At 39.1% G+C, this 13,826-nt stretch overlaps 1 protein-coding gene across 5 annotated transcripts in view; it reads right to left on the bottom strand.

Annotated features, from left to right (window-relative positions):
• Positions 1 to 1,430: 1,430 nt before the first annotated feature.
• Positions 1,431 to 13,826, bottom strand: part of ZFAND6 (zinc finger AN1-type containing 6) — a 36,387-nt gene continuing 23,991 nt past the window's right edge. For 4 of the 5 annotated variants that reach the window (XM_027746165.2, XM_027746164.2, XM_039381715.1 and 1 more), the window contains 5 exons: positions 12,588 to 12,757; positions 11,545 to 11,656; positions 9,343 to 9,443; positions 3,033 to 3,146; positions 1,431 to 2,425 (listed from right to left, as the gene is read on the bottom strand). In XM_027746165.2, coding sequence (XP_027601966.1) covers positions 2,277 to 2,425; positions 3,033 to 3,146; positions 9,343 to 9,443; positions 11,545 to 11,656; positions 12,588 to 12,738 — 627 coding nt within the window. In that variant the 5' untranslated portion in view covers positions 12,739 to 12,757 and the 3' untranslated portion in view covers positions 1,431 to 2,276. The remainder of the gene's footprint in view (positions 2,426 to 3,032; positions 3,147 to 9,342; positions 9,444 to 11,544; positions 11,657 to 12,587; positions 12,758 to 13,826) is intronic. The other variant, XM_027746163.2, reaches the window with a different exon arrangement.

Here is a 13,826-nt window from a genome sequence, read left to right as displayed (position 1 = left end):
CAGCTGCATTTCCTACACTGTGATCAGGAGCCAGAGATTGTTGCTTTTTAACAGGTGGTGGTAAAGGTAGTGTGTGAATTCCAAAGGCAGTCACTTTTGTTGTATCATTTCTTTTTTCAGTCTCTCAGACATCAGAAAATACAAACATCACTCGCTTTCCCCTCATCGTGAAATCTCTGGTGTCTCCACTCCGCATGGTCCAGAAGTATCAGTCATGCCCAAGGCAGATTGGTGGGGAGGGTGCATAGGAGAGAGAAAAGGACACACTCAGGAAAAGGGAGAGACCAGAAAAGGGGAAGAGGGAGAAATCAAAGTGGATTAGAGAATAGGGAAGTAGCAGCAAAGAGGAAACCAAACAAACACCCGTCAAAGATGACGCTGCTGCTCTTCCACGGTCTGTGCTGTGCAAGAGGAAGTGATCTGAGGAAATACAGGATCTCTGACCCCTGATAAGGCAGGCCATTACTGAAACTTGCCAGTCAGAGTTATTTATTCCTTCCTTTATAAAACCCATGTGCTCATAAGATTATGGTTACAACATTTTTGCAAGCACAAGCTACTTCTTTTATTATTGGGTCCTGCAGATTACTTTCTATAGCTACCAGAGAAAGCTCCTTCTGCTGCACAGTTTATATCCCAAATGTAGTGCTTTATCTACTAATTGCCAGCCATAGCTTCTAGAAAGCATTCTGAATTTTAAAGGATGGAGCCAGCTTTGATTAAAAATTTAATGTTTTAAATAAAGCTATGCAATTACATTTATTTCACAAATGCTTCAAAGCAACAGCAAGTCAGCCAGTGAAATTTCAACTGCAGATTAGTACCATTTGGAGGGAAGTTGGTGCTACTTTAGTGTGGTGTTAGGTTTGGTGATAAGCAACACTGGCTGAAGTTTCCATGGCGCTACAGAAACCACCTCAAAGTTATGGAGAAGACCAGGGGGGTTGAAGGGTTGAGGCACAGACTTTAATCTCATGACACCTGAAGAAAGACACTTACTGAGCACCTTCACAAGACAATAAAAGAACAATTCCTCCTGCAGTGCTGTCTGTCAGATAGTGGATCCCAAACCCCACGGTTCCATTTCCTAGAACCAGAATCACACACATGGCTGCTCCACATCTCCACTGATCACATCAGTTTTACCTGCAGGTCTGCCCCAGCTCAAGTACATTGTCACAAATGACCCAAACTCCTGCACATGAGTGACACACTGCATGGGAAGCACTCCCCGGGCAGAAGCAACACACAAAGTAAATAGCTTCTGGAAACTGGTGTCTGATAGTTACCAGTGAAAAGGTTAAAAAAAAAATAAATCAAAAGTTAGCTGGCATTGGGATAGACATGATTGCTGTGAATAAATACACTGTAAGTAAAGAAATCACCAGTGGAAGGTCCCCATTAAAAGAAAGCAAGAGAAATCCAAGTTATATATGCCAGTGACAGCCACAGGGGCTCAGATTTTTTTAAATTTTATTTAATCAAAGTTAAGACGTGGATAAACATAAATACAGCACAGGTACTTCAGATCATTCTTCATATTTGTGTACAGACAAACTGATGGATGAAATCCCAATGAAAACTGCAGTCAATGAAGTGCATACAGCCTTCCCCCCACACACACAAAAACAAACCCCAATTAAAAAAAAAAAGAAAACAACAAAAAATCCCCCACACAATCTCAGCACACACTCTCATTACAAATGATTCATACATAAATAGGTAGAGGGTGCAAACAAGCTAATATGCGAACATGTATAACCTCTCGTTAATGGGAAAAAAAACCAGAAGCAGCCATAATGATTAAAATACATTCAGTTACTGATAACTAGTTGTGCCATACAAGGCATTATCAAAAAAAAAAAAAAAAGGAAATTGTGCTGCAGAGAAAAGCTATATACAACAAGAAAATAAACTGCAAAGTTAACGCATGCATGTTTTATCCTGGAAAAGCACAGCCCTCCAATATTTTCTCCACGTTTGTTATAAAAGCCCTCTGCACTCAACTAAAATTAAAATGATCTTAAAGGATAATATTTGTAAAGTTTACTTAAGTCTTCAGCCACAGAAAACTGCAATGAAAATAATGTTCAGAGTCATTTTCAAAACAAAAAAAAAAATGAAAACAAAAAAATCTATTCATCTGATGACATGCATGATTAAAAGGTCTAGGCAAGATACACTGCTCTACGTTCCTGATGACTAAGGAAAAAAGCTCAAGTCAATTTAATCTGCAGATGGTCAAAGGATTTTTGTATTCCAGCAGAAGCAGCAGTTCAGATCTTCTGGATCTTTTCCCCAACAACTACAGGATTCTCTTTTCTGATCTTCTCAGCAGCATCAGCTTTGTAATTGTAAGAGCAACTGTGTACATCTGAGTAACGGTGCATTCCACAGTAAACGTTCCCACACCGACATTCGAACCCTGTGGACAGAAACAGCAGCTTAGACATTTCAACATTCTTAATTACACTGGCTTGTTTTAAATCCTGAATGTATTCACTCACTAGCAATAAATCTCAGTCACCAGTGTCAATCAGCCAAAGAGCCTCTGCTGCAGAAAGCATAAGAATCACAAATAATACATTTTTAAGTGATCACAGGAAGATTTGATTTGACCATTCCTTCCTATCATGCGATACACTAGCATAGAACATATTCCTAGACACCTTCTGCTCTTTTCTTTGTTTATGAACCTTCACCCTGCAGAACTCAAGTTCTCAGGCCCTTTCACTTGACCACTGCAAAGCTGGTTAGTGAAGGGTAGCAAACTATCATCCAATTCCTCAGCTAAGCAGAGTTCCTAAGGGAAGTATTTGGAATTATGAACTTCACTTAAAGACAGGAGGCTGAAAAACAAAATAATACATGAATAACTAATCTAGCAAGAGTCAGCAGAAACCATCTTTGACTAAGTGTTATCTCAAATCAACATCGAGACGACCATGCCCCATCTTCCCTTTAAGAGAACATTTCAAAAGTCCAAGGCTTTGAACAACAAATCTCAGAAAACTGAAATCAGTATTTCTTACCAGTAAGTCCAACCTTCTTCCTGCACATGAAACAACGATTCTTTTTCTGTTTTGGTTTGTCAAGCGACTTGTCTTGTTCTTCAGGTGTAGGCTCTGCATTCTCTGACACTGAAGCTGACATTAAAGAAGTTAATAAGAACAGTGGAAAAAAAAGTCTGTCTCTCCCCTCCTCTAAGTCCTACAATAATTTAAAGTTCATGATGTACAATTAGCCATTTTTCTGCAGCTTCCACACCTGAAGTGTAATGGTGTCTCAGCAGTGACTGCAACTCCCTCCTTCTAGACCGTCAACATAATTTAAGGGGAGGATTCACTAAATGCTCACATAAAGTTCACAATACAATACCATAAAAAACTCAGAGTAATTAAACATTAGGTTTAAGAGTAAGATTCAGATATGGGACGAAAATCCAACACCCCAGTGTTTCCCCACAGCTTACCAGCCCAGTTCCCACAATCTGCTTGTAAGAAGCACTGTATGCAACAGGATTGGTTGAGCCAAACACCCTCTTTCAAATCCTGAATCAACACTATTTTTGCTGAAGGCTGCAACACTGAGACCACACAGAATGTAGTGTTTCAGAACAATATCTACCACTGTGATGCTGCTGCTCTTGCACACCTGGAAAAAGCCTACACAGAAGTTAGTCACTACCTGGGGTGAGAAACATCAGCTCTGGATACACAGACTTACAGGGAGGAACTACACTGTCCTGAAACACAGAAGGAAGCAGGTGAACACCTAATTTTAAAGATGCTTTTGCTAAGGCCACTTTCAACCTACTTTAATGTTCTCTCACATCTAAAAGAAACAGGTTATAGGCTGTATGGGAGAATACAAACAAGTAATGGTAGTATTTGCCTGACCCAGGTAAAAATAGAAGTTGGCTGCTTTTCCTCAAGTATTTGCACATTCCTTACATTACAAAACAGAAATAGAAACCAAAACCCCCAACTTCATTTCAAGAAGGGCTAAGAGCCAACCTCTGCCTAATGAGACCACAGCAGAACAAGTCTCCAGTGAGTAAGGCACACAGAAGTTAGGAGTATTTGCAGCAAAGAACAAAAGCAAGCTCCAGCTGGGAGAAATGTCAATGGAAGCAGAGCTAGAACCAGTGCTGTGAGGAAAGGAACACAACAGTAAGCTCAGACATTTGTCAGAGAAAAAGCTGCAGGCATCTCTGTGCAGCTGGACTTTTGTTCAGCAGAGACTGTCAGATGCAGTTCTGTGCTAGTTCTACGACAGTCGACAGCTCTTCTGCATGACAATTCCAGTGGGGTTTTTCCTGTGCTGCTATTCTGATGATTTTTTATTTTTAAAGGAAAGGGCACTTACCATTTTGTCTATGTATCAAAACATTATAGTCTGTACTAAGCAACATCAATGGGTAGCAAGATACCTGATCACCAGCAAAGACTTTGCCTGAGGGGACAGTATATTCCACAAGTTCATCTAGCAAAGATACTATTACACATGGTTTATTAAATCCTTTTAAATCACTATGTATGTTACAAGAAGAGCTCTTCTTTGTCCTGAAATTTCTAACAATTGATAGTTGGCAAAAAAGCTTCAATGGTTTTAAAAGGCTGTAAAGGGCACACTCCTGAGCGGACAGATAACATCCAAAGGTTTTCGAGATAAGAATCAAAAGCAGCAAGGACTAAAATAGGAGAGGTAAGTACCAGAAGGGGCAAGACTTACTCAAATGAACTTCTGCAGCTTTATATGAAACAGACACTGCAGTGTTTATTAATTCATTAAGTCAGCCTCATGCCATGAATTAGCCTCTAGCAGCTAAGACTCTCAAGCTTGCATTTCCTGTTGTAGCAAAATCCAGTTACCTCAATATAAGTTTCACTAAAAGCCTCTGTAACTATTTGCTAAATTTAGGGAGAACTGGCACTCTTCCCTGCATAACAAGGCTCTCATACATACTTACATTTTCTTTGTGCGTATGGCTCTCACATTAAAAAGGTTTAAAAATATTTAAGAGCTGCTGCTCAGTGTAGAACTGAGTGGGAAGATTCTTCTACTGTGCCACAAGTCACTCACTTTGTATCTGCTGTAGTAACCATAAATTTTAGGTCTCAATTTGCACAGAAGCCAGAGATTTGACTCAAAATCCTGGATGACAATCACGAATATCCCAAACACTAAGACACCCTTAGATGACCAAGTGCCAGTGGTTCAGTGCTCAATCTATAAGCTAGCTGTTATGACCACAACAGAACAAAGGTAGGTAAAATACAAGACTGCCCAGCAGCTTGGAGTTTGTAGGAAACATGTTGCAGCCACTCCCAGCTGCTGGACTTCATCTGGATTCCAGGATGCTGCTGCCTGCTTTCCTTGAACAAAAGTCCTCCCTTCCCCAGCCCCAGCTCTGCCTTTAGCCAGAGCACAGAAGCACTGGCAGCACCAGTACAGGGTGCCAAACCAAAAGGGAGTAAGGCATGAACACACACTCATTTTTCTGGAGCTGACAAGTTGAGTTGGCCGCTAAAAGTTCCCTGATTTACAGAACACGTTCTTAGCTGATCAAAACAAGCAGAGTCTGGATTTCCTCCTAAAGGTAGAAGCTTTTCCTGCTTCTTTGTTTGTGCCAACCCTGCCTGACCTTCAGTGTGCTCTGGCTGACCACAAAAACAGCACCCGCAAGACAGAGCTCACTCCAGCCCTTGCAAATCCCTGAAGGCACAACTCGGCTCCCTCTGTGTTCAGCAAGACTCCTGACACCTCATCTGTTCTCTTCTCTCTCTGGATGTTTTACATTTATCACCCCTGCATAACTAGGCAGAGCCTCTTAAAGAAAAAGGTTCCTCATTCCCACAGGAAGAGAATAAAAAGCTACATTTAATTCTTAAGAGCACCTGATTAGATGACCTAGGAAGAAGAATCCCCACTCCACCAGACGAATGAAATATGAAGTTAATCCTTAGCAGATCACTACTTCCTAACATTTTAACACTAAACTCAACTAATCAGCCTAAAATACACTATTTCAATGTTAGGAAGAGGCAAATTAAGTAAGAGCACACTCATCTACAAAATTTAGCTTTAAATCTTTCTGTTGAATGTTTCCTCTCTCCCTGGAGCATTCATCCAGTATATCGGGATATCCTATATTATTTTATACAGTTATATCATAGTCATACTCTACCTCCCTGGTACTATCACAAAAATCTCAAGTATCCATCAATTCCTTTCCCATACTGCCTACTGAACCAGCCCTGATGAGGTCCACTGAAACTAAAGCCTTTAGTTCAACTGCATTCACCTTTGGTCCAGGTTACCTCCACACAAAATGCTGCAGCAGCTTAATTGTTTTAGTATCAATTTTTTAAACTCAGTCATCAATGACTGAATTAAACTGGTTTACCTCACTAAAACCTAGATGTGCCCAGTTATTCAAATCTAAGTTTGTACTCTGTTCAAAGTAGTAACCACACCACACTACATGAGTGATGGCATTTTGCAATGCTAACAATACATGCTCCTCTCCAACTCACAATAAGTTTGAAAATCAGAGGGGCTGGTTTGGCTTTCACAAGTTTTCAGCCCCAAACAGGCCGAGAGCCCATCTGTTAGTTCAATTTATACTTTTAGCCCTATGTTCTTCAGCTTTAAGAGCTCCATAAAGTATGTGCTGGAGTGCTCCTGCCTTCCACGACAAGTTTCATTTACCTTTGAAAACCTGCCTGAAATACAAGGCATGAATCCTAACCTGGATGGTTTTAAACTCATTAAGCCCAGGGAAGGGAAGTGCCTCTTTACCCGCTTGCAGGCTTGCTGGGAGGCAGCCTGGTTAATCCTCTGGCTAACAAATCAGGAATCCTGACTGGCTAATCCTAACAGGGCTGTAATGTTAAGCAAAAGGTACAACAGCCCAGGAGGCAATCTAAAATGAGTTGGAGAGATGCTCAGAATAGAAGACAGCTTCTAGAAAAGCTGGATTGTACTTAATGAGTTTCATTTTAGGTCATCTTTAATGGTATCTTCATGGTATTTAAGAACATTAAAGTTTAAAAAAAAAGTCTAGTACTACTATCTAAGAGCATCTGGGCTTTTTGCAGTGTTGCATATCTACAAGTATCACCACAGAAACACTAATTGTAAAGCCTAGACTTATATTCTATAGTTTTTCCTCTATTCTTTTGCAATGCATAAATTGAACAAAGAAAAACATCTGAACTGCTCTTTGGGATTTTTATCCCCTCATGGTTTTAGCTTGTCTGCAAACAGCAAGGACTGTGTGCACACAGCACAAGTCCCATTTATCTGTCTGCTTTAGAAAAGTAATAATAGTAATCTAAGAAAGCTTAATTGTTCACCCAATCTTTCTTTCAATGCTGTTGTAGCCTGGTAATTTTTGTTTTAATGGCAAGTTACGGGGAACTCAACGAAATACAATACATGACCTTACACAAGTAGCATAGTACAATTTGCCCCAAAACAGACATTCCCACAAGGCAAGATTTTAGCAGAATAAATACTGAACAAGTCATTAGAGCAGACATAATTTCTCCTTTTCCTACCCTAAATCAACAGAAGTAGCATTAGATGCTCTTCAGTCTGGGACCAATTACCACATTGTTGTGATTTTCTAATTTTTTTTTTAATGCTAGAAAGTCAGGCAATACTAAAAGAACTTTGATTCACACATTTGTATTATATTCTTGACAGCAGCCTGAAATTCAAATGTGGGGAAAATAAAAGAAACTTTAGGATGTACAACTGTGACACCAATTCAATGAAATCCTCTTAGCATCCATTCTAAGCTGCTTTCTTTCCCAACTTACATTTTCAAATCAAAATATTTAAACCTGGAAACACTACATTTCCTATAATTTTCAGTTAAGGGATAGCACAGAAAAAACTCCTAAGGAAATAAGGTTGACCCTGCCACAGTGAGTTATAAATAGGGACTGTAATTTAGAACTGCAACTACATGGCGGTGGTATTCTTAGTTTAGAAACCAGGGTACAAAGAAAAGGACACAGGACTCAGCTGAGTAATCTAAACACCTGATATAGGTTGATCCTTGAAACACATACTGTAAAAAAATGAAGATATGCCCCCCAATTAAAAGCTTTAAGTTGAAAAACCTATCTTACCTTCTACTAAGAAGAATGAGCTTTAAAGGTGGAGAATTAAAAGGAGCACAAATTTATCCAAATGAGTAAGAAGTGAACCTTGAGAACCATCTCAAAGATTAGTAAAAATAGTAATAGCATAAAAACTTTTCTCCTAAGGTTTACAGTCACTGTTTGTGTGACCAAGGACGTGGCCTTACCCAGCACAGTAGCTGACTAATGACTCTCACATTCCACCCCACAAAAAGGGACAGGTCAGGTTTAGAAATCTGAGAAGCAAAACTTTGATACCAGAGGTACACTGAAAGTACTAATATTTAGTATCTTTAAGTGGAATTACAAGTTGTATCTGTAGAAAATCCAAACTCTTATGTTTAGACAGAAACGTGACTTCACCCACTAAAGCCTTAACTGTGTCAGCAGAAGTAAAGGCAGAATACTTAGTGACTTACCTTTAAATACTTTTTATAATGTCTACAGGTTACAAATCTGAGCACATTTTGTATATTATCTGGCATTTTCGCATTTCCGAAAAAATATTATTAAAAATTTTTAGTCTTAAGCTCTGAAAGCTTGCACACAGAAAGAAAGTAAAAAAAACAAAACCTTTACACTGTACCAGCAATAAGGATTTTAGGCCAATATAGTTAAAACAACCCACTCAGCCATCTTCCTTCGACCAAGCATAGTCTGTGGTTTGGTAATTTTATATTTGATAAAATGAATTTTGGTAGGTCAAAATATTACACCACTACAGTTCATAGGTGTAAGGTTCTTTTGTAGGTGTTTCCTGTTTCTAAAAGATATTAAAGCTGTTTTTGCAATGGTTATGTCATAACACCCTCTATCACAAATATGCTCATAAACCTCTGTGGTATCTGCTGCAAATGGTTCCTCTGAGAGGTAGCAGATACTCAAAACTCTACTTACATGTAATAGCTGTGGCATAAAGACAGAAAAAAAATGTTGATTTACAATGTGCATTTCCAACACCAATTAACACACTTGTTATGGCAGATACTGACATCACCAGTGAAACATAACAGTTTTCAGCTTGACTTGCCTTTTAAGAAAAGAAAGTTTATCCTTATTTTGCCTTCTGATTTCACAGAACATTTGGGTTTGAGAACCAGCCATCTCTTGAACAGGAATATATTAAGAACAGTCAAAGTTTAAAAACATTATTCCTAAGTTCTCCCTCTGAAAACTAGGCACCAACCTTGCAATTCTTCTGTCTCAGGTACTGTTTTGTCCACAGTCGTACTATCCGGTTGGGATGATGCTACAGATTCTGTTAAAAGTGACTGACTTGACACAGGGCTGGGGGCAAAAGAAGACAGTTACAACTTTTATGATGCATTTCCACGTTCTTTTCCTGAAAGGGATACATTAGAGCACCTCCTGATGAAAAAGCATGCCAGAACTTCTCACTCTGAAGTTGTTTTTAAAATGATTTAAAAACACCACAACCTGAACTGACAAAAAAGGTAAACATTTTTTGCATTCATACTGAATGCAATAAACCAGTTCAACTATAAAAAGGGAAATATTTTGGGTAGTTTGGCATACCATGTACTTTTTTTTACACAAAAGTAACAATGCAACATTCAATAAGCAAGGATTTTTATAACATAAGTCAGCAAGATAATTGTAGAGGAGCTACTTTTGGTGTTCTAGTGATAGGAATGAGAAGATTGCAGCATGTCTATGTTTCCAGCAATAAAGCAGCTGCACCTGCACACAGAACCCCTTAGATTTTCACAGCATAAAGCAGTGCTGGCCAAACTTCCACACCCTGTCAGTCACACAGCTAAATCACAGCCTGACTGAAAACTCACAGATGAACACCCTGAACAGATATACAAGAAACCAATTCAATACCAGCAGTCGCTCCCAGCCAAGCTGCTCATCCAGGACAAGGCAGACCTGAAGTCCCAAGCAGGAGGTAGCCCTACCTCATTCACATTATTTGTTTCTTCCTTTCCACTTAGGGATTCACTTTGAAGTCAAACAATTGGATTATTCAGCAGCCCATGAGCCAGCAGACCATGACACTCTCCCAGCAGAGGTCCACGGCACAACCAGAGTACTCGAGTTGCAATTTTAACTGCCAAGAACTGCACAAAGGTCTTCAACTGCAGCTTTGGTTACACTGTCAATTTACTGTATGTGTCCTCAGAGTATTGTAAGTCTGAGGTATTCCCAGAGACTGAAGTTGAATTCCTACTTTTTATTTTAGAGAAAAAGCCAAATAAGTGACACCAATTCTTTTGAAGTACAAGTCCAAGAGCAACCATCCACTTATTTCTCCTGCAATCAAGCCAGTGATCAATGAGGTGCTTTTATTCTCTTTCATGATTCTACAGAAGTTGTATGAGAACAAAGCCAAGGCACTGTAATTGGTTCAGATCTGTGCACTGACCTGGATGACTTTTCTTTTTATTACACACACCAGAAGAGTTGTTTCAGGGTAAGATATATATTTTCTATCCCAACTAGAAGTCTCAGAATGGAAAGACTAAATATAGCCTCAAGCATGGCACCTAGCTCTCGGTTCATATGCAGGATCCAAGCACGAGATAACACGTCCTATAAAAAGCTAGCGAGCAGAAAACACAGTCTGAGCAGAACCAGCCAGCAATAACTGATGAAATCACCCTCAACCTGTGTTTTACTACATTCTGATTTTTTTAAAAAAAAAGTTGGAATGAGTATTTCTGCAAGTTAGCTTCCATAGTGTAACACACTAACACTTTTCACTCAAAAAATTTCCAAAGCACTTGAGTTGCTGCTGGTTGTGTCATTCCGAACTGAAATGCAGCCACCAAATACAAACATTTAGCTTTTACAAATGGAGAACACTTAGTAAGTCTGAGCAGTTTGCAAGAGGACATTATGTATCCTTGAATAATCCAGATGGAAATTACTTGTTTAATAAGAAATCAGTTCAGTAGCACAACATGTACCAAGATTCACATATCCTTCCCCTGTCCTAGTACTCTCCAATCTTTGTGAAACAACTGGCTCTTAACACATTATCACACATTTATTTATGAAAGCTCTAGTAAGCAGTTCTCTGCCATTTTACAAACCCCTCAAATTTCTAAGGTGAAAAGAGCTCTCCTCTGGTAAACGTACAACTGCAAGTTGTGGAATCAGAAGACTAGCCAGTCAAATCTCCTCAGAACAGCATGAAGCTGGCAATGCTCCTATTTGAGGCTAAATTCTAAAGACGAATTTCCATTTGAATGCAAGATGAAGCTGAGAGATCTGCTAGTATTCACCATGAGATCCCATGCTTTAAAGTCAGCAGTTAGATCTTACACCTTCCCCTAATTCAGGTCCCAGCATTTAAACTATGCAGGATCAGTACACTTCATTTCACCATCTTGACACAGATCTTTACATAAAGACACCTTACCTTGGCTGCATAGATGGAGTCGATGTAGAATCTAAAGTGGACTGAGTTTCCTGGGTGCTGCCTTCTGTGCACTGAACCGGTAAGGACTCGGTTATACTACTGACAGAGGCTGCTGGAAGACACGGACCAATGCAGAATGTGTTACACTACTTCCTGGGATTACAAAAGTTACACACTGCAATTACTCTTTGACCCCTATGACACCAGCCAGGAAAGTAATTGAATCTCTGCCTATATCATAATGAAACGTAACTTTACAAAAAAGTAATTATGTTTGGCCATATCTCCATCTCATTCCAGCCCCAGGCCCCCAGAACTTACACTGCGGAGAATTTTGAAGCTGGAGATTTGAAATAGTTACTATTTTTTGCTAATTAAAGCATCGACAAACAGCTTTCTCAGCATAAGCTGCAGTATTCTGACATAAGAAGCTTGGGATTTGTTTGAAAAACCAAGATGGATCTGTGAGAAACACTAACATAGCATCCTAATGCCAAATTCAGATCCATTTTGAAGTTGTAGAACTTAGATCCCCAGATTTCAATGGAAGCTTTTTCTTCAATTTAAAAGGTCAAGTTGAAGGAAAGGATAGTACAGAGGGCGCTGGGCTAAAAAGAACAAAAAATATCTGAAGATAAGGAGAAACTATCAAGTGTCTACAGGTTAATCCTTCAGCGTGAGGCTGCAGAGATTAAATACCTGTATTTTAAATGCTTTTCACAAACATACCCCAAGGTAAATCTTACCTCTACTGTCAGTAATTTCAGGAAAAATATGTTGGTATTTTTTCTGCATTTTTAGATCTTCAAATTGGAAACCCTCAAATGACTACCAAAGGTATCAGGAGTCTACTTCTGAGCAGATTAATCGCAGCACAATCATATTATGAGCATTTCATCCGGGCTCATTCCATGAGGGAGTGCAAACCATTTTACTCAAGCATCTTACTGCTCCTAACATCTAGTAGTTGGACATGAGCAGGAAGCTGCTGTCCACTGTGTCAGTCTGAGCTGCTCAAACACACATATGTCGGTGTTACTTACCAGGAGGGCTAATTCTACCATTACTGTTCTGCCTTTGAAGATGTTCTTTGTAGCACACTGAACACATGCCATTTGTGCGAGGATTCCCGTAAAATCCGCAGCCAGTGGAACAAAGCATAGGCACTTGGCTACGGTTCGTTTCTTGAGCCATTTTCCCTTCTTCTATAAACCTGAAATTGATACATACAACCCGGTATTTAGAGGCCTGAGAAAACCTTTCTTTTACAGTTGACATTTGAAAATCTGAAGTTTCCCATAGCTCAGCAAAAAGATCTTCCAGAATAAATGCCTTGTGGGTAACTCAGTGCCCTTTCCCAAGAAGTCCATAAAGTCTGCCCAGTACCACAAATACAGTCATCTGTGGGCTTTGCATGACCCACACATTCAGACCCTCCCAGCCCCACCAATTTATGTTCAATATATACCCACAAAGAAAATTTGTTTTAGCAAATATTGGAAGCATCACTGCATCTGTCAGTCAGGTAAGGGGAGATAGGTGAGGGAGACAACTCAGGCTGAATTCTCCTTGAAACCTGAACACCTAATACTGTGCATGAGAACTGTAAAATGAGAGACCAGCATGGTAACACAGGCTTGCTTACTGCATAATAATTATAATTATCAGCAGTCACATGAACTCACACGTCACTGTTTAGTCACTGCGTCATTAGTGAAAGACAACATGACTTCTTACCACAAACCCCGTGTTATGATTTTTCACACGCAAAAAAAAATAATAATCACCCTTTCAGTCAAAAAAATGAGACCAGGTACACATACCTATTTATCAAGTTTGTGTGAAAACCTAGAGATATATGAGTTGCCATGATATTTAACATCCTTAGATTTAATCTTCAACTGTATAATTTATATGTTTCTGTCCCTGGCTTGTATTAAGAAGGTTTACAGATATTTACAAGAAAACTAGAGCAAATGACCATTTTCATCAGTATTCTGAGCCTCCTAATTATTATCAAGTGATCTAACTTGTAAATCAGTTTTGACATCTGTCACTTGGTGAGATGAAATTAATTTTCCATTTTTTGCCCCACTCTATAAATATACAATTGTCTTTTAAATCAGTTTTGAAAGAAAAAACAGTTTCTCATTAAGAAACTATGTATATTAAGGTATCAATTATTTCATTCAAGATCGACTTGGGTCAGTAATTTTATATTTCCTGATTAAAAATTAAGCTGAAGCATGTGTGATTTTAACTCTTTAAGTCAAACCAAAAAT

The sequence above is a fragment of the Pipra filicauda genome, unplaced genomic scaffold (assembly GCF_003945595.2).
Source record: "Pipra filicauda isolate LSUMZ 115617 unplaced genomic scaffold, ASM394559v2 scaffold238_size1193820_pilon, whole genome shotgun sequence".
NCBI classification, from domain to species: domain Eukaryota; kingdom Metazoa; phylum Chordata; class Aves; order Passeriformes; family Pipridae; genus Pipra; species Pipra filicauda.
This window is presented reverse-complemented; position numbering and strand designations above follow the sequence as displayed.